Genomic DNA, 21,947 nt, shown 5'->3' on the forward strand with positions numbered 1-21,947 from the left:
ACCCCCTTGTACGGGCTGTCCGGTCCCTGTACGACAGGTGTCAGAAATTTAATATTTGAATGGATCAAGTGCGGAGTCTGCATGTTCTCCCCGTGTATGCGTGGGTTCTCTCCGGGTACTCCGGCTTCCTCCAACCATCCAAAGACATGCATGTTAGCTTAATTGGTTACTCTAAATTGCCTCTAGGAATGAGTGTGAGTGGTTGTTCGTCTCTCTGTGTGACTTTGCGATGGACTGGCGAGCTGTCCAGGGTGTACCCTGCCTGTCGCCCAAAAGCTGGCTGGGATAGGCTCCAGCTTCCCCGCGACCCTGAATTGGATTAAGCGGTTCAGAAAATGAATGAATGAATGGATCAAAGGCCAAAATGACAAAATAGAAGCACTAGGTTGACTTGATGTAACAAGGTTACGCCCACTTTTAAAAAGAAAAAAACATTGCAAAAACTCTGAGCCGAAACTATGCTAATTTATATAGTAACAAACAGACCCTGCTGGTTGAAGAACACAGATGGGAGCAATCACCTAACTTGACACATTGTGAATGAAAACAGGTTCAATAAAAGTAAAGGTCCCCCATGAATTTATGTAAAACTTGTTGGATTTTTAAGAAGCGCAAGCTAGATTTATATTGAGAAACCTCTCTATGTGTACAGGACTGTTGTAAAACTCTGCTTGACCAGAAACAAAATGGAAGTTGTCAGTATTTATATGCCTGCCATGTACCGGCCACTGGAAACTGGTGCAGAGCTCTGAACCCTGTTGAAGCAATTTCCAGCTCATTATGCAAAAACTGACCAATAGCTGAGCTGCATTTTTTCAATGTCAAATCCACATTTAGTTTAAAGGGCTTTCAGCCAATCAATAGCCTGAATTCATTTTTACAAAATGCTAAATATCTCAAAATCTACAAAAGTTTGCTGTGACAAAAGTCATAGCGTCATTCTCATGAATGTACCGAAGAGTTTAATATTTGATAGACTGAAGTGGCACAAATGCAATGAATTGCATTCACACTGATTAAGTTGTTAATAAAATGCTTCAAATAAAACACTTATCTTTCCTGCAAAATGTTTGAAACACTACTCCTCCCACACCTTTTGCCTCACTTCAACCATTTAAATGTCAAACTCTTCAGCTCATTCAGGAGATATGTGCTATGACATTTGGTCTTTGAAACATGTAAAAATGTTCTGGTATTCAGGTTTTTGTCATATTTGCAAATCATTTCCTGTGATTGGACAAATCAGAAAATGCAGCTCAGCTCAGTGTACCCATTTTGAGCATGGGTACACAAGAACGCATTGGTGTACAAGGGATGGGGATATGCCAGATGGTGCACATAGAGTACTGCATACTGTTCCATCAAAGTGCTTAGATTTCACTGCAAGCCTTGCAATTAAAATGTGGATTGTCTGCACATATAACATAACAATGTGCAATGCTTGTTTTGAAGAGTTGTACAACTAAAACAATGTGATGATTCAAGTTAAACAAAACAAAACAAAACAAAACAAAAACAACAAAAAAAACCTCTGGGCAATTACAGTTACATATTAAATTTTTATTGTTAAAATGAAAAAGTTTGTTTTTCCTGCAAAATGTTTGAAATGCTACACCTTCAGTTTCACTTTAACCATTCAAGCATCAAACTCTTCAGCCAATTCAGGAGATTTGTGCTGTGACTTTTGGTCTTTGTAACAGTTGAACTTTTCCAAATTATTCAGGTTTTTGTCAATTTTTAAAATCCATTCCAGTGATTGGACAAAACAGAAAATGCAGCTCAACAATTGGTCCATTTTCTACACTGGTACACAGAGACACATTGGTATACATGGGATGGGTTCAAATCCAGTCTTGAACATTGTACACTGTAATAGTATGTCAGTTTTGCACAGAGAGTGCTGTGGACTGATCTGATCAAAGAGCTTTGACCTTGGCTTTGTTTTTGGCTGAAAACTGTTCAATTACAGTGTGGGCTGTCTGGAAAAAAAAAACAAAAAAACATTCCCATTCCAATGATAAAAAATTTTGATGATTCTGCCAAGGCACAGTGGAGAGCTGTGCTGGTGCAGTGGTTAAAGAAATGGGCTCTTGTTCAGGTGTTTGTGGGTTCTGAATCCTGCTGCATTACTGTGGTAAATTAAGTTGCATAGTTGTGCTGCTTCTCCAAATGGTTATGCAATTGCATATCAATGATTCAGCATGGAAGGGCATTTACATTTGCTCTTCTTCAAGAAGAGCACTTTTCTAGTTATTATTATTATTATTATTATTATTAATAATAATAATAATAATAATAATAAAATAACTTTTATTATATAGTATTATTTTCGTTTTTAGATCAATTAGTGCAGAAGATAGGGATATCATGCTGTTCACTTCCAAGTGAATTTTAAAAAGACACAGAGGAACATATTTAGTAAACCGAATGTCAAATATATACTATTTAATGTCTACAAATGTGCAATCATTCTCTAAAAGTCACCGTTTTCATATATGGCCACTGACAGGTTGATTGTTTTTGCAATACAGCGGCAATGAAACAAAGCTTAAGGGTTAAATACTTTTTGCAGATACTAAATCTAGATCTGTTGCATAGTGGCATGGTAGTTAGCCCTGTGGCCTCACAGTGAGAAGGTCGCTGGTTTGATCATGTGGCAGGGGCCTTTCAGTGTGGGGCTTTCAAGTTCTTCCTGTGTATGCATGGGTTCTTTCTGGGTAATCCAGCTTCCTCCCACCATCCAAAGACATGTATGTTACATTAATTGGCTAAATTGCCCCTAGGAGTGAGTGTGAGTGGTTGTTTGTCTCTGTGTTGCCCTGCCATGGACTGGTGACCTGTCCAGGGTACCAGGGTGTGCCCTGCCTTTCGCCCAAAAGGCTGCTGGGATAGGCTCAAGCTTCCCCCACGACCCTGAATTAGATGAAGCTATTAGGAAAATGAATGAATCAATGACTAATGGTGTGTTCACACCAAACACGTTTTGAGCGTCAAAAATGCGTTCAACGCTGGTCACTAAACTGTCGCTTTTGTGTCCAACGCCAAAGATGCTCCTGAGGGGGGGGAGAGGAAAAAAGGGAGGGAAAGGTGTTTTTTCTGAACACACCATAAATCTAGATCGATGAAACCTTTCCTGTGCAGTTTCCTGTGTGTAAGTTATCCATAAATATTTTGACAATACTTACCTTCATTTTCAAATTCTTCTGGGAAATACTCCGGAGAGTCATCCCTGTCATTTGTGAATGATTCTATAAGGGGATGGGGATTGGGTGAAAGAGAAACACATTTAGTTAACTGAATGCAATATTGACATAACTTAATACTGCAAAAAGTTTGCATTCTCTGCAGTGGCTGACTGAACCCTTGTTTTCTTCCCACAAACCTTTTTCACTTGACCCTTGTTTCTGCCTCAAATGCTCTATCATATTTTACTTGGCAATCGCACAAAGCTCCTCTAAAGAGAGAGACGTTTCTGTCCCGAAAAAGAGAAAGCTTACATGCATCAGACCTTGAATACATCTCAGTTAGAAATCTAGTATACAAATAAACAACACAGTCACCTGTTCAAAAATAATATATGAAAGTATAAAGTCTGTGATAACAGACATCGCAAATGATCCTTTCCAGACAACGTTACAGGAGGCTTACAACAGCAAAAACAAAAAAAAATTGTTTGCACAAAAGAAATATATTGATATCAAAAGAATGCTAACTGTTGGCCATCTAATCACGGTATAAACAAATGCTCTTCATCAGTCAGGCTCGAGTCATCAGGCTCGAGTTGTAAACAACAAAAATAAGTTCAACTCCTAGAGCTAATCCGTACAGATAACAACCGAGAATGCCTATTAAATACTAAATACAATGGTCAAACATTGAGTTTATGGTCATACTTTACCTTGACATCAAATGTTACAGGTAAGTCGTGTTGTTTGTCATACAGTATTCCTAACAATGGAGGCGGATGAGTTGGCCGGACGCGGGAGATACGTGCTTCTTGATTCACAGCTCTTACAGCTGACATAGAAATCCAAAGTGTCAGTTGATAGGGAAGAATGTGAACATGCCGTATATTATAGAAAGTCAAAAACGTCAAAAGTGGACATGAATGGTTTTCATCGGACAGCAATGATATACATAATATTGAGTGCTGAGTGCTTAACATTATGTTGTCTATGTTGAAGAAGAAAGAACAGGAAGAGGATGACTCTTCAACCAGTGGCTTTGCAATATTGCTAAAAAGCAAGCTAGCAGAGCATAAAATGGCATTTTTTGGCATCATACACAAAACTTGAGGCAAAGCGACATAACTTTCAGAGTGTTCTTGCTGATCTCGACAAATTCATTACACAACTGGAGCACCTTGCAATCTAAACTGAAAATGACTGACCTGATGTGCAAGCTATCCTGACCGAAATGGCCACGGAGAACGCTAAGATGAAGTTTAATGTAACCCATTGATCATGAAAGCTGCATCAACTTCAATATTTCACTTCCGGTGTCACAGCGGTAATGAATCTCCTTTCCACTCACTGCTGTAGCTGTAGCATGCTCAGGTGAGCATCTGAAGTAACATGCTGACTTTCTCGGTTAAGTTATGCATTGTCATAAGAAAAAATGTTAGAGTTCAATGTGTGGTTGTTCCCTAATGCAGGGATCCCCAACCCTGGTCCTCCACGACCGGTCCTGTTCCTGCTGGGACACACCTGACTCAGACAAGCTCTGCACATGTCTGCAAAATACACATTATTTTGAATAAGTTGTGGTGCAGCAGGGCCAGTTGGAAAACCTGCAGGACACCGGTCCTCGAGGACCAGGGTTGGGGATCCCTGCCCTAACGCTTAGTTTCAATAGAGCCAACACAAGGTAATGCTGCACGTGTTAAACGATGACTAACTTCACTGATCACCCATTGCCTGCTCCCCCTAGGCTTATCTTCAACGGTGAGATGTTGAAACCAACTCAGCTGATTAACTGGATACTGATTTAACCAGAAACCAATTGTACATCATTAACCTTTGTTTCTGGCATCTCCTCCATTTCCATTCACTGGCACAGTGCATCTTGTTAACTGTGCACACCCCTATACCTTTGCTTATCACAGTGAAAAACAGCATTAAGATTGATTTAAATTTTAAACAGTTTCATATAAAGTGTACACATTGGTTTTTGTTATTATTATTGCACAACTGTACAAAGTGTGTTTAATAGGAAATAAATTGGACTTGTGCTTCTATTTATTTGAATAAATGTATTCATGCAACTACGTATTTCTTTTTGATTATTATGCAACTTTAAAGATCTGCTTGGGTGTTTTAATCTTGTCTGGAGTGGTATGACTGAAGCCTAAGACTTGGAATTATGGTTATGAAACACATAAAAAGTGAACTTGAGATCTGTGTTTCCAAACTGATATGAATTAAATGAACTAACCAATGGTTAGCAACATCCTAGCTACCTATAAAATATTGACGATAATTGATATGAAGTATTTACTTTCATGCGCACATCTTGTACATCTGAGGATTTGAGTTTTGATATAAATATAATAATAAGTCATTTTTTCTTGTTAAAACTGTTAGAATTTTGTCTCCTGCAATACTATTACTTATTTTCCTATTTGCATTTGTATTCATCTTCCTCATCCGTAAATGTTACTCTAAGGTGATGGACCTTGATGGGAGAAACAGTCTTGACAACATATGCATAAAAAGTAAAAGTGTAAAAGGCCCTCAACCCACAGCATGTTTTTCATAACTGCTTGTTGCCTTGCTGGGTGAGGAAAAACTAACATCTTCTCCTGTACCAGATGGGGCCTATTGCTTGCTATCAGCTAACCAGGACCATCTGAGAGGCCTTGACTGGTGGTGATATGCTTCCATCATTTCAGACCCAGGAGGTGGTGGTACAGGGGCCTGCAGGGCACCATGAGGTATGAGGGGTCTTTTTGGCCTGGACTGGTGAATATATGTGCTCAGTATTGAAAAAAAAATGGACATGTTCTATTAAAGTCAAGAGAACAAGAAAAGAAAAGCAGGAAAGAGAGCTGAAGACAGAAAAAAAAACATGAATGAGACTGTCAGGTGATGTAGTTGATTCATTCTACAGTCAAACACAAACTAGTAGAACCAAGATGAAATAATTAAGACTTCCTCATCTTTTAGTCCTGAAGTCAAACATTCCCTTTCACTTTTCCTTTCACCCATCAAAGCTTGTCTCATTCCTCCATGTCTCCCTCTTTCCAGTTACAACCACTGCTCCACTCCACTGCACAAAGTCATCATTCACGAGAAGCTTCACCTGCGACGGGGTAGGGATCACTGCAAGCAGCGATGTCTGCTTTTATATGCAAGGAACCCAGTTATCTCATTATTTAACAAGAAACTTCGTCCACGGCAGGGAGGGTTTTGCATGCGGCTGCATCGGTGTTTAAAAGCTGCATGTTGTAAAAATTATTGATACTTTCTTCACACCTTGATCAGCTGTTTAATCAGCAATTATTTTTATCTGCATCAGCAAAAATGTTGAAGTGGCAACTGTCCATCTAATGTTTTCTGTGTTCACCTCAAATGTCTGACCAATCACATGGTACTTCTTGAAGCCCCACAAGAAAGACGTTCTGCAAGCCTGATGTGATGAGAACCGCCTTCAACCACATCCCCGGGAACAAAATGTCTTTTTTTTTTTTTTATCAGGGCCTCGAGAACAAGAAAAACATTCTCCCCTCTCATGGAATATGTAACAAGCTTTTGTGTGATGGAACTTACGGACACAGATCAGCAGGAGAATTGCAAGTGGGATGAAAAGGCTGATCCAATTCAAAGGGGCTCTCGTCCAGGACTTCTCTTTATTCTTACAGGCAGACACCTCAACTTTGAGCTCTGTGCTTTTGGACAAAGGGGGGAACCCCGAGTCAGTGATGATCAGCGGCAGCCGGTAGTTGCCTTTCTTCAGACTGTGCAGAAGCATGATTCGGGAGTGTGTGTCTAAAAGGAAGAGAGAAAGAGAAAAGAGATTAACTGGTTGCATGGATAGTAATAACTGTAGGCTGACTCACTGCTTTCTGAAAACACAGGACTGGAGAATAACGTGGAGACTTCTGGAAAGAAAGCTGCTGTTTAACCTGAACTATGTAGAACTAAAGGTGAGAAGAAGTGCTGTCACATCAGACTCCGTACAATCAGGCACTCTTCTAGAAAACAGTGTTTTCTTAGGAAAACTACTGTTGTGGTAGCCACAAGCAGCAGCTCTCTTGATGGACACAAAAGCACTGAAAGTGTCCATCAGCTGAGATGAGGGTAGGACCAGTCCATATCACTGGGAGGGGACTCTTTCTCTGCTGGTCAGATCCGTCTCATCCAGCAGAGGTGATTGAGGACCATCCATCCCGCCCTCTCTTGACGTGAAATAATGTGTTGCATGTGTAACTTGCAGTATTGACTAGAACGCACTCATGAAAACAAGAGCTTGAACACAAGATCAGAGGTTACACAATGGTGGGTAGTTTTGAAGAGCGCTGCTTGGATGTTGGATGCTGAGGGAGAGGAGCATCGCTTTCAGGTCAGGGGACAAAGAGCTCTACTGCAAAGCTAGAGCAGACCTGAGGAGAGGTATTAAGGAGGCAAAGGCTGCATATAGCAGGAGGACTGAAGACTTTAAGAACAACAACTCCAGGCAAGTGTGGTGGGGGATCCAGCACATAACCAAATACAGACCCAACAGCCTCTCAACTGAGGATGGTGGCTCCTCTTTAGTGGAGAAGCTAAACAGCTTTTTTGCTCGTTTTGATGTGCCGTGTACCTTGACACACTTGCTTTGGTACACTGCAATTCCACCATAAAAAGTATCACTGGTGAGGAAATCAGCTGTTGTGGATTTAGGCCTGTTGAAGTGTTAAAAGATGTGTTCATACCAACAACTTTAGACTTCTTTCAATGCAAACAGCATGTGTTGTTCTAGAACTCCATCTTTATGCTAAACATTTGTAAGTTTCGATCAAATACTCACCATTAACTCTGGTAACTTTCCATGTTTCATCCAGGCCGGGCTGCTTTCCAAGTTCTATCTTAAATGGAGCAGTGTTGGGAGGGATGTCCTTGTCCCAACCACCAACTACAACTCCATTCACATCATCCTCACACACTCGTGCTACCGACGGCATCACGTAGGGGGCGTTGTCATTGTAGTCTTCCAGCTGAATGATCAGTGTACCGGTGCCTGTGGCTGGAGGGGTCCCTGCAAACACAACAAGCAAAGGAAACATGTTAGGTCAGGAGACAGACGCTTCTTAAAATGTGCTGCTCTGCTGTAGAACTGCTGATCATATGGACAGATGCCAGAACAGCAGTAATACAGAGTGGCTGCAGTAAAACATGGTGAGCTTTGCTTTAAGCTTAAAATGTGTTCATGTAGACAAGTTCAAATGCTTTCAGCTAAAATCAAGGATCCCAACTTAGTAAGAGCCCAACTACACAGCCAAACTTATTTAATCCAAATAATACCAAACCACTGCTGCACTGCAGGTGCATGAATCACAGGTATTCATGGTTCTAAAAAAAACTGACTTGGCAGTGTTTTAGAGTTTATTAAAAGACAAAAACACACACATGGCATCATATGATGTCTCAAGACGCAAAGACAAGATGTGTAAAGGGTGATCAGCCTCTTCCACCTTTACAATGTAAAACTAGAGTTTACAGGATGTAGCAAAGGTGTGGGTTCTCACCATTCATTTTTTCATAAATATTTTTGTTCATACTTTGGACATTAACTGTTTATATACAGACAAATAAAGGACCTATTATTCTAAAAGTGAATGTTTTAAAGCAGACATCCCTGGCCCCCCAAGTGGGGCCCCCAAGAACACAGGGGCCCTGCAAGGCTTTGACTTTACAAAGCCTCTGTCAGTGTTAAAATTGTGTCATACAGACACGGATTTCCACTCAAGGTTTTATCATTTAGTTTTGTTCATGTGGAAGCAGTGCTTTGGAGCCCAAACACACTAACTTTGTAGACCAGGTGCTAAAGAGCACAAAGGGACGTCATCAAATCCTGTCGTCCAATAAGATCTTAAAACGTAAACCCTTTGTTTAAAAAAAAAAAAAAAAAAAAAAAAAAAGCTACTCAGTCATGGAGCTACAGTACAGGAGTAGTTTTACTTATCCTGGTAACCTTGATGTTTCTGTATCATTTCATCAATTGAAAATGTCTGAGAAACACAACACCTCAGCTGATTCATCTCTACTAGGCAAGTAAACAGAAGAAGTAGAATATACGCAGTGATATTAATATGCATGCCTTAATGCCTACAGCATTGTCACCCATAATTAAAACAAGACAGAAATGAAAAAGACAGAAAATTAAAACTAAATCATCATGTGTACACATGATGTCCCCCTTCATGTTTCTGCCTGCCCCCTCATGTATAAATTCCTAGAGCCGGCCCTGTGATGACCCTGTAAAAAGTAAAGTAAGGCTAAACATTGAAATTGATCTTTACTTTGATTTTGTCAGGACAGAAAAAGATTCAGCCAGAATGCATCACTGGAGACAGGAAGCATAAAGCCAGTCATGGTTTCAGCACAGTGTGGGGTGGGGGTCCATGCCTATTTGGTTGCTGCGTGAATTAAAAAAAAATGACTTCATGGAAAAGCAGGGAATTGATATTCACTCATCAGCTTATTATGTAGTCATGGAAACTCACCGTTATCTTCAGCAATGATAACAGCTGTGTACTTGTTGTCATGGACAAAAGGAGACTCTCGGTCCAGTGGGGATGAGGTACTGACATGTCCACTGTTTGGGTCCACACTCAACCAGCCTGCTGGGTCTCGCAGAACAGAATATCTGCAAAAAGGGTTTTTAAAAAAGGACTTATCTTTAAAAAGGTGAAAATTAGCTCAAACCAACCAAACCCTCATCTTTCATGTTTTTACTTGCCTGTTTTAAGTGGTCGACTCAGACAGAAACAGGTCAAAGACGCACATGTCAACATATCTGAATGCTCTGTATTGTTTACATACAATACAGAACTTCAATAAATTCACAACAGCTTTTAGAAGTATTAAACCTGCTTTCAAAGCATTTAGATTAAAACTTTGTGGTAGTCTGAATGCATCACAGACAATACTTTCACTGAATTAGGTCTGAGAGAAAGAAAAATACAATTAGTTTAAAGACTGTGGTGGCTGAAGGTGGGAATCCTGTTGGTCCGATCCTCGGCTGCAGAAGCTTTCTGAAGTTGAAGTCCCCCAGCAGAACAAGATATTCCCCAGAGGAAGTGCTGTCCAACACTGTCCAAGGACCCCAAAGAAGGAGGGTACTCTGTACTGCTGTTTGTACTTAAGCACCAAACAGCAGTACAGAGTACCCTCCTTCTTTGGGTCCTTGGACAGTGTTGGACAGCACTTCCTCTGGTGAATATCTTGTTCTGCTGGGGGACTTCAACGCTCATGTCGGCAATGGTAGTGAGACCTGGTGTGATGGTTTGAATAACTTCCAGGATCACAGCGCGGACATGGATCAATGAGTGGATACAGATAAGGATTTATTGGGTATCTGGAGAAGAGTAGCAGGCTGGCAAGCAGGCAGGTTGGTGGGCTGGCAGGCAGACAGGCAAACAGACAAAGAATTTATTTATTTATTTGTTTATTTGGCAGGGACAGTACAAGAATACATTGCCATCTCGGTGGCTGATTTACGGACCCCATCCCTGGTCAGGCTTTTCAAGGTGTTAGTGCAGTAAAAAACAAAAAGTTCATGAAAAAATACATCATAAAATAGAATACATATAAGAAAAAAAAAAAGACAACATGACATATCTGTCAAAGTTCAGTGCTCACACTTTTGGCTGCTCTTTAAAGAGAGCTTCAGCTTTAATGTAAACAGTCTCAGGTCTGATTGAGACTTTAGCTCCAGAGGTAAATAGTTCCAGTGTTGTGTCCCTTTCACTGAAAATGCAGACTGATCCAGGACAGTCCTGCACCTCTTCACTCTGCAGTTACCACTGACTCCAGCTCTGGTTCTCACCCCTTCGTTGGTGTACTCCTGCGCTAACTGGCACATTACAGTGGGTGCAAGACCATAAACACACTTGAATATATTTTTCACAAAAGAAAAAGTAATAAAATTATCAAATGTCAACATGTTATATTTTTGAATAATAGTGCAGTGATGCCACTTCATTGGAAGCGGGCAGACAGGCAGGAAGGATCCTCACAAGATGAATGACAATCTGGCGATGACTGGATGGCTGACCTGGTCTTTTATCCTGCTACAACTGATTACATGATGAGGAACCGGTGAGGATCTTGTTGCTGAGAGAAGAGGCACACCCACAGAGCAAGGCAAGCAAAACAACACCTGGAAGGGTGTGATTGGGAGGTTGGCCTCCTTAATATTAGTCTTAGTGGTGTTTTGTTACTGGGCTTCTGTGCTCATCATGGGTTATCCATAATAAACACCGTGTGTGAGCATAAGAGTGTACACATGTGCACTTGGCACCAGGACACTTTACACCGCAGTTTGATGATTAACTTTGTAGTTGTGTCTGGACTTGTGGTTGTATGTCTTGGACACTGATGAACAGAGACGCAAAACTTCAAATGATCACCACATGGTGGTGAGATTGCTCAGATGGTGGGAAGGATTCTGGTTGGATTTGGCAGGTACAGACACGTTGTCAGGGTCTGCTGGGAACATCTGCTGGAGCTTCAACTCCCACTTCCAGTACAGCTTCAACCATGTTCCAAGTGAGGCGGGGGATATTGAGTCTGAGTGGACTATATTCCACGCCACTATTGTTGAGGCGGCCAGCTTGAACTATGGCTGTCAGGTCGTCGGTGCCTGTTGTGGTGGTAATCCCCGAAGTCATTAGTGGACACCAGTACTTTAAGATACCATAAAATTGAAGAAATGTTATTAGACCTTCTTTCTGAGTATTTCTCCAGGACTCAGAGGTGTATTAGAAGTCTGAGGTATACAGTGTTGAGAGAAGTGGTGAAAGTACAGTCTCTTGTGGTGCTCCAGTCCTGGAGACACACAACCTTTCAGTCTGTTTGTTGACTCATCATGAATCCAGATGGATGTGAAGGTTTTCACCTGGAATGTATGCAGTTTCATAAAACAGAGCGGATGATGATCATGTATTTTGTTATTTTATACTGATGGACATGTCAACAAAGAGCATTAACAAAAACAGTCATCATCAGACTGAAATATCTTCAAATGTCTGTATGCTGATCCCTTTTAAAGATCCTCTTGAGGTTGTAAAAATATAATGAAACTATGTGGAAGTAGCAGAGCTGCTCCTCTAAATACACATTCTGAACTGCATGTAGGGCAGAAAGAGCTGGTGGGCAGCAGAAATTTCAGAATAAGAGCGAATACAGTTAAAAATATTAAAGCATTCAAAACGGTTAAATATCATTCAGTGTTGCTGATGATTAATGAACAGGATGCCTCTTGAGAGCCATGACCACAGCAAACAGGTGCTGACAGCTGTAAGATACCACAGATAGCACACTTTTGGATTGGATCCAGACTACTTCAGGCTTTTATGGCTCAGTTACGGTGCTGGCAAGTATTGTGTGGGCCAAAGGTGGACCAGATGTTGGAGGCAGAATAAAAAAATAAAGATGCATAGCAAGAAGAGGATCAAACAGAATGTTACGTGATTCGTCATGTTTTTTCCAAGCTTTGAAATCAGAATCATCTTAACTACCAGAGGAGAGGGGAAATACTTCCAGTCTCAGAACTTGAAAAAGACTAAAAGGATGGGTAGTGTGACACCCAAGTGCAGGCTAACCAAGCAGGATGCAGACGGGATGTCCAAAAACATGTTAAATCCCAGCTTAAAATACAACAGGAAACATGACATGACATAAACAATACAAGAAATGCAAAAACAACAGGAATGACAACAATTATTTGTCAAATAATACATTTATCCAAATTGTATACATACTTGGAGTGTTATGGATGGGACAACAAGACACAATTCCACACATTTTTACGACTAAGTGCTGCTTTTTGCTCTTTAACTTGTGGTTTTCTCATAGACTAAGCATGGTTTTATGGTTCATTTAAAACAACTCAGACATGGGCATTATTAGGCCTGTTTTAGAAGGGCTGGAGCAAGAAGCAACCTCTGGCAGTTAATAGAGAAGAAGTTTATGTGAAAGTGCCAAAAGTTGCAGTTTACATCCATCCACTAGGGGCTCTAAAACAGAGCAAATCCGCACAGACTCCTATGTTAAAAAAGACTTCACAGCAGAAATAAACATGTTTACAGCCTGGTACAAAAAAAAAACACGTCCAGGTGTCATCGGTCAGATTAACTGTGAGGGAAATTAATATTTTTATAACTCCTCCAGTTAGAAGTAATTTAACTCAAAATTCAGCATATTTAGGGGCGTGTCCTTTTGATTGACAGATACCTGATATCCTGGTGCAAAAAAGCAAAGTGTAGAAAAACCCTGGTTTTCAGTCGGTTAACAGTGTGACTTAGATTTAGCACACCCACCATTAGCTGGTTCGCTCCAGGTCAGCTCAGAAAGCTATTAACTACAAGCTGGTTTGAGTATAATAACTGTCAATCATCCACTCCCATGCCCACAGCCCCCCTCTCAGCACTAACTTTTTGCCCATTTTTGTATTTTCCGGAAGAGGAAATACAGCATGGTGCTGCCAAGATGGCGACTGCAAGAACAGCCAATTGAGCTTTAATTCAGCTCTTTTGAAACCCACGGGTGACATCACAGAGACTTTGTCCATTTTTAACATCACTGTTATGCTGATGACACTGAGCTTTTCCTCTCCTTTCCTCCAGATGACACAACCGTCTCAATGAGAATATCAGCTTGCCTTGCTGATATCTCGGCATGGATGAAGGCTCGCCACCTTCAGCTCAATCTGTCCAAGACAGAGCTCGTTGTCCGCCCAGACAATCCTTCCTTACATCCGCAATTAAGTGTGAAGCTTGACTCTGTCACAGTTGTTCCTACGCCTGCTGCCTGGAATCTTGGGGTCATGGTGGATGACCAGCTGACCTTTAAGGTCCATGTTGCCTCGGTTGCCCGTACCTGCCGATATGCTCTCTCCAACATCAAGAGAATCAGACCATACCTGACACAACACACGACTCAGCTGTTGGTTCAGGCTCTGGTCATCTCATGCATTGATTACTGCAATTCCCTACTGGCAGGTCTGACTGCGTGCTCTGTTAAACATCTGCAGATGATCCAGAACGCCGCAGCGCATCTGGTTTTCAACCAACCCAAATGAACTCATGTCACTCCCCTGGTAATCGCTCTTCACTGGCTTGCGGTTGCAGCATGCATCAAATTTAAAGCTTTGCTGCCAGCGTACAAAACAATAACTCAAACGGCTCCCGTCTACCTTCACTCCCTAATCCAGGCCTACACTCCCTCTCGACAGCTACATTCCACCAGTGAAAGACGCCTTGTGTTACCACCACTCCGTGGGACTAAATCACTAGCCAGACTCTTTTCCTCTGTTATGCCCCGATGGCGGAACGATCTCCCAAACTCTGTCCGCTCTGCAGAGTCCCTGTCTACTTTTAAGAGCAAGCTGAAAACTCAGCTCTTCAAGGAGCACTTCAACACTTAGTATAGCTGTATTTATTGGGAAGTTGGAAAGGTTAGCCCAGTTCTTTGCAACAAACTTTATGGTATTAAGTCTTCGTATTATAACATAGGTGATATTATGGGGTGGGAAGGGAGTAAACAAAAAAAAAAAAAAAAAAAAAAGCCTGTAGCACTTCATGGAAGGACCTGCGTCTAACTGGACAGTCCACTAGCACCTTCCTACGATGTCCTCTACTGTTTGATTTCGTGCTTGTGTTGTTCTCACTCATATGTAAGTCGCTTTGGATAAAAGCGTCTGCTAAATGACTGTAGAATAGAATAGAATAATATACAGTCTATGGGTTGGAGCTTCCCTAAAATATCTTTAAGACCCCCTAAAACAATTTAGATACATTGATTTCATTATTGGCATTGAAAAGAGGCCACGTTGTCATTTCCAAGCTTTCCTTGAATGTAGCACAGCTAGGACTGTCTAGTTGTCTGTCTTGTTTTCTGCCCTCAGTTGCGCACAACAAAGTTTATTATAGTGATATAACAGTGATTTAACTGAGCCAACTACATGTGCATATACAGAAAATAATGCATGCAAATCGGCATCAGCATTTACACTGACCATGGTATAATAGAATATAATATGTAGACTGATAGATCAAGAATAGAATTATCTAATGTTTAAGAGTAGCAGCTGATTCACAACAGTTATCGTTCGAGTGAAATACAGATATGGCCACTCTAACTGTATCCCCGTCTGACATATTACAGTATGGAGGTATTTTTTTTCAAAACTGTAAATGTGTGTAATTTATTTTCTGTTTAAATTCCAAAAAAATACACTGTACCGAGCAGTAAACATATGTCTTTCAAAGACTTTGGTACAGTGCTTGTAGTTTGTCTTTATTTTAAACATGTTTGATTTCCAGATTAGACTATACTGATAAAAAAGAAAACACAAACTTATGTCATCTATTCCTTTGTCTTTTTTGTGAACAGTGTATCCTAATTTTGCTTTAATAAATCTGATATTTTATCAAAGTATCTTACAAATTTCAACACCATATTCTCTATAAATGAAAAGTTACAGTGAGAAAAAAAAAACATATTCTGATTGAAGCAATCTAAAGTGCAGTGACTGGCTTGATTAATACTCTCAGGGGCTTCATTAGGTGGAGTGATGGTTCAGTAAGTCCTTGTAGAATCTTGGGAATGACCATTTTTAAATGGCGGGCCGTGCATCTGGTACCTGGGCTTTCAGTGGGGACTTACCCGACTTAATAAACTTCCTAATTCCACCAATTTCCCATCTCATAAACCATCAATACTAAAAACGCTACATAACCAAGCTGTTGCAATACAGAAAGAGGCTATTTGAAGAATGATGAGGTTAATACTGTTAGCAACACAGCAAGAAACCCAAACCTCTACACTACAACCACAATTGCGCATCATCTGCTGCAGTCCAGAATAAATTTTGATCTTATAGCATGTCAAAACATTTTTTCTTAATTAATCAAATATATCAAACTCACCAGAGATGACTTATTATAAACAAAATCCATCCTTCTTTCTTTGCGCAGGAAGACTTCAATGATTGTCATTTAGACGTGCACACAGTCATCATCTTATTCGTAGTGATGTTCCAGAATGTGGCTGAAAACTTCTTTGAAGGCTTCTCCCTTTTCAAAAACTGTACTAACCACTCTTGAGCTGTACTGCTACGAGTTTGTGTAACACTATTATATTATCCAGTAGCTGCGTGCGTTTAGGGGATCTGGAGAAAAATGCAGCTAGCCCATTGAGGTGGCCAAAAAAGATCGTGCATTCTTTGATCTTCGAGACCCCTTGAGTCAAAACTCAGTTTAGTCGATGTGCATAGCAATGAATGAATAAGGCCACAGGCACCCTCTCCTTAATTTTGGCCTTGACTCCATTTAGTCCTGATGACATCACTGCTGCACCAACAAAACACTGCGCCACAACTTTATCCAGACATTCATATTCCTCCATGAAACGGATGATAAGTGCTGCAATGTCATCAGCTCTTCTGCCACTTGTAACATCTTCATATGTAAAATAAAATGCTCCTTGACACCTGCCTTCTCCGTCACATAGCACAGGACCAGGGAGAGCTGTGACTCGCATCTATTGTCTCGTCCACCATAACAGCGACAAAGGGTGCCTTATGTACCTTATTTTTTATCTTCTCTGTCATCTAGTCACCAATATCATGGATCAGATCATTTTGTATTATCCCTGATGTCCCACAAAACACTGTTTGTGAATAAATTGAAATGCGAGAAAGAAGAAGCTCCAGTTTCCTTTATTTGTGGATCCAGCGCTTTCATCATGTCCCCTTAATGAAAGTTTTTGTTTACCCAGAAATATGACACAGTCTATCACTCTCAATATTTCCCTATTTTTCTTCAACTTTTCATTGTGGAGCTCTGTTTCTCTGCGCACTTGTTCATACAGTTGGAGATCAACTCTGGCCTCCCCAAATGTTCTCAAATGCACTGCAGCCTGCAAATGCCCCGCAGTGGCTTGGTGCCATCCTGCTGCCTCGTCTCGTCTCGTCTTCGTGTCGCTTATCCGGGGTCGGGTCGCAGTAGAAGCAGCCTAAGCAGGGAAGCCCAGACCTCCTTCTCCCCAGCCACATTTGCCAACTGTGCGGGGGGGATCCCGAGGCATTCCCAGGCCAGCCGAGAGATATAATCCCTCCAGTGTGTCCTGGGTCTTCCCCGGGGTCTCTTCCCAGAGGGACGTGCCTGGAACACCTCACCAGGGAGGCATCCTAACCAGATGGCTGAGCCACCTCAACTGGTTCCTCTCGAAGCGGAGAAGCAGCGGCTCTACTCTGAGCCGAGCTCCTCACCCTATCTCTAAGGGAGAGCACGGCCACCCTGCGCAGGAAACTCATTTCAGCCGCCTGTATACGAGATCTCGTTCTTTCGGTCACGACCCACAGCTCATGACCACAGGTGAGGGTAGGAACGTAGATCGACTGGTAAATCGAGAGCTTCGCCTTCTGGCTCAGCTCCTTCTTCACCACGACAGACCGGCGCAGAGTCCGCATTACTGCAGACGCCGCACCGATCCGTCTGTCGATCTCACGCTCCATCCTTCCCTCACTTGTGAACAAGACCCTGACATATTTAAACTTCTCCACAGGCAGGACCTGACTCCAGACCAGACCAGGGCAATCCACCCTATTCCGGCTGAAGACCATGGTCTCAGATTTGGAGGTGCTGATTCCCATCCCAGCAGCTTCACACTCAGCAGCAAATTGCTCAAGGGAGAGCTGGAGATCACGACCAGATGAAGCCAACAGGACCACGTCATCTGCAAAAAGCAGGGACCCAATCCTGAGGCCACCAAGCCGGATCCCCTCAACACCTCGGCTGCGCCTAGAAATTCTGTCCATATAAGTTATGAACAGTTATCGGTAGCTGCTGTCCTGCTGCCATGGTCAGAAAACTCAAGTTTGCAAACCCTCTGTGACGTCAAACAGCAAGTCGACCACTTGCAAATAACAAGCATTCCAGCAGTATAATTTGCAAAGCTCATCAGAAGCTGTGAGCCAGTGGTACCGATCGTAAGCACTGGTCTGAAAGTGGCAAACAAAGTACTGACGTTATTGTAGGCCCGCTAGCTGGCCCTGTGAGGCAAATTCTGAAATCTGACTGGTTAAATAGAAAGACCCATCGCTAATATAGTTCAAATTATATCAGCCAGCACTGCTAATTCTGAAGGCCTCGGCAGATTTTATTGGCATGGCAATGCAGACTCTGAAATCTGATTGGACAAAAAAATGCCAACATTCACATACAGGTAATGGAAGTAGTGCAGCCAAGAAAAAGGCTATGTTATTAAGAGAATAGTTGAGAATAAATTAAAACAATTTCATGGAATAAAATGAGAATATAAGTTTTAAGTATATATCAGTGCTTCTGATGGTATTTAGGCCAGCAGAGAAGGCCCTGGCCCTGACAGCCCACCACTATATATTTAAATATAATATTTAAATTATGCTTTTTTTTTTTTTTTTTTTTTTTTTTTTTCAATAAAAATTAAATTAAGGAGAAAAATCTGCTAATTTTAAATGGACACATATTTTCTCCAGTACCTGAAGAGCTATAGATTTTCTGGCGTTTTCTGGGGGCTAAGGTCCCCCCACCCCGTGTCCCCCAAACTTTTAGTCCTAGATGTCCCATCTAACTGAACCTATTGGTATATTTTTTCAACCAGTTTGATCCAAGGTTCCAAAGATCCTTACCTTATGCTCTGATTGTCCAGTATGTCTGGATCTGTGGTGTTGAGAGAAGCCACGAAGCTTCCCAAAGGTACGTTTTCCATCCTGTTGACTATCATAGGGTCTGGGAAAAACACGGGACTTTCGTTGATGTCCTCAACTGTGACATTGACAGTGGCGGTGGAATTGGTGCCATCGCCAACCTCGGGGAGCAGAGGTTCTTCATTCTCAACTTTGATGATGAGCGTGTGGAAAGTAGCGGTCTCATAGTCTAACGGCTGATTTGGGAAGAGGATTGGAAATGTTAGGTCTCATAAGTTCGTTCACTTTACTTGAGTTCAGAAACCTAAAGAAAAGTTTATGTTACAATACTTTACCTTGGTAACTGACAACACTCCCTCGTTGTCTTGGTTAGTTTGGATCTGAAAGCTATGAGTAGGATCTCCGCTCACTATAGAGTAAACAGCTCTCCAAGCGCCTGCGCCTGGGTCGTCTCGGTCCCCAACTGTCAGGTAAGCTATGACACATGTCATGCCCTCATGCACACGAGCCTCAAACTGTTAAAAAAAAAACAGGCAGAGAGAGGAAGAAAGACAGAAAGTGGGTAACTGAAGATGCTGCTTCTAGAAATTTAAGAACAAATCAGACTTAAACAAAGAGGACAACATCAACAAAAATCTTACACTTGAAGCTTCATGTAACTTGAAAATAATTCAACAGGTGATTGTCTGGTGAGTTTTAGAGGAGCATATGAAGGCAAACTGAAAGATGTAAGAAAACATGCACCATATAAATGTGCTTTGAATATGTAAATGAAAGGAAATGAGTCTGAACTGATGAGTGAAAATGTGGACTTGGTACCTATCAGCATGGATTGGTGCTTCTCCAAGATAACCTGCTGTGTATAATTTAAAAGGAAATTGGAAGAGGCCTTGGCTTCCTGCTGAGTGTCTTCATAGCTCTGCACTTAACTGCACTGTGTACAAAAACTTCCGATGAATACCATAATGCCAGAGGAAGTTCAATAGTAGCTGGTTAATGATGTACACATCTTTTCTTACCTTCGTGCACACACCATCCTCCATTTCTTCTTCAAACTGAGTATAACAAAGCCATGTTTTGAGACTGTAGTACTGAGGAATGAATGCTGATATAAAATTTTTAGGATTGATGAGGCTTCTTTTAGTACTCGGTCAGGCTTAGGAACCTTTCTGGTTTGGGACAAATGAAATATCACAACAACCTCTGTGTTGCTGTGATGGCAGAGATACCTGGTCCCCCAGAAAATGTATCCATCTTTGGACCTGGTACAGCCCAGATGGCAAAACAAGAAAAGCGCTGGACCACATCCTCATCTCCAGACGCTGGAGGTCATCTGCCACCAACTGCCATGTATACAGAGGAGCAGAGCTTGGCAACACAGATCACCGTCTGCTGATGGACCAGCTTCAGCTAATGCTACAATCCAACCAGCATCCCAAAACCCAGCCTTGCCTGGACTCCTCCCTACTCAATGATCCAAACACTGCCACAGACTTCTGCCCCTCTATCCGCCACACCTTCAATGCCCTGGCTAGTGACAAAGTGGCCGACTTGATGACCTTTAAGCAGAGCATGTTATTCACAATGTTACCCAAGAAAGCCTTGGATATCGGTAAGGACACTTGACATAATTAATCAGTGGCGTGAGGCACGGCTACGGGGCAACCTGACAGAGTATCGTCTGATTGAACAGACTGTGCAATGTGGCCATATCTGAGGACAAAGAGAAGTTCTGGGAAGCAGAAGCTGAACACTGAATGTAACAACAACATGAGCAATGTTTATGACTGATAAACTACATGATTCCAAAATGGCCACCATGGCAGAACGCCAAAAGCAAGAGTCTCCGGTTATGAGAAATATTTCTTCCACAAATGTGGAATTTCTAAAAACGGTCCCTCCCTTACCTGTGGAGATGGAGAAGCAGCTCATAAAAGCTCAGGAGACCGCACAGACCGGTGAGCAACCGCAAAATACCACCAACACACTGAGGGACTCTGTGATTTGGGACCCTTCTTCCTCCATCTGTCACCGGCCCTCCTGCTCTACTCCGGGCAAGGCGACCCCCTGGTCTGAGGTTGTGGTCTGCAACCACAGCAGGAATCCCGGTGGGGCTCCATGCCCGGTGTCGTCATCCTCCGCCATTGTTCTGAACAACAAATTCTCGGTTCTTGCAGGGAATGTGGAGACGCAGGTCCACCCATCGGATCAAGGGATTTCCCCAACTTTTACCCCGACAGACGTTGCGTCGGTCACTGTCGCCTTCCCCCCACTTGCCGCTGCCACCACAGACGAGGGTCCAGTGCCGGTTCGCCCTCCGCCGTCCTCCTGCCCCTCAACCGACCAAAGGCGGCTCCTGAGAGACGCAGTAAGATGGCACTCCGGGCGTCCTCAGCCACGGGAGCATGACGGGGAGGACGGGGGGACTGAACCTGCAGCAACAACCATCCGACAACATGCCACCACGCTCGTCATCAGAGATTCCATCGTCCGGAACGTCCGTCTGAGGGGAGCTCTTACCCTGGCGTTTCCCGGAGCCACCGTGTCAGACGTGGTGGAGAAACTCCCAGACGTGTTGGATTCCAACTGTTCTGTCCTTATTTTGCGTCCTTTTGCTCAACTTGAAAGACAGCTAACAGCTTCAATGATCATCAGACGTAGAGAGGCTTCAAGGCTTTACTCTGTCTTCTGTCCAATGAACATTTAGTTGTAAAAAAGAATGTTTTTTCGGGACAAAAACATTCTGCAAAGCATCAACATGACTGAACAGCATGCTTCCTGAATTAACATGAGTTACTTAAAGTTTGAAAACTCTTAAACTTCCTTTAAAAAATAAGAGCTTGGAGACGTTTACCATAAACAACCACCAGGTGGCACTTCAAAACAAATACGTCATGACACCAAAACGTGTCATCATCCACGTGGGCACCAACGACACCTCCAGGCAACAATCTGAGCTTTTAAAGCGTGATTTCATGGAGCTCTTTAATAAATTGCCATCACTCCAGCGGAATGTTTTCATCTCCGGCTCCACCCCCACCTGCGGCTGAGGA

General features: G+C 42.2%; 1 protein-coding gene across 1 annotated transcript in view; it reads right to left on the reverse strand.

Moving 5' to 3' along the window:
• The window catches only part of LOC306774115 (cadherin-13-like), a gene marked incomplete at both ends in the record, with an annotated part of 34,279 nt that extends 14,342 nt beyond the window's left edge, over positions 1 to 19,937 (reverse strand). Inside the window, 7 exons of the mRNA XM_079264098.1 lie at positions 3,186 to 3,248; positions 6,768 to 6,986; positions 8,008 to 8,235; positions 9,704 to 9,846; positions 18,877 to 19,130; positions 19,230 to 19,409; positions 19,914 to 19,937. Coding sequence (XP_079120224.1) covers positions 3,186 to 3,248; positions 6,768 to 6,986; positions 8,008 to 8,235; positions 9,704 to 9,846; positions 18,877 to 19,130; positions 19,230 to 19,409; positions 19,914 to 19,937 — 1,111 coding nt within the window. The remainder of the gene's footprint in view (positions 1 to 3,185; positions 3,249 to 6,767; positions 6,987 to 8,007; positions 8,236 to 9,703; positions 9,847 to 18,876; positions 19,131 to 19,229; positions 19,410 to 19,913) is intronic.
• Between the last annotated feature and the right edge of the window lie 2,010 nt (positions 19,938 to 21,947).

This window comes from Telmatherina bonti (genome assembly GCF_933228915.1).
Source record: "Telmatherina bonti genome assembly, chromosome: 24".
NCBI classification, from domain to species: Eukaryota; Metazoa; Chordata; class Actinopteri; order Atheriniformes; family Telmatherinidae; genus Telmatherina; species Telmatherina bonti.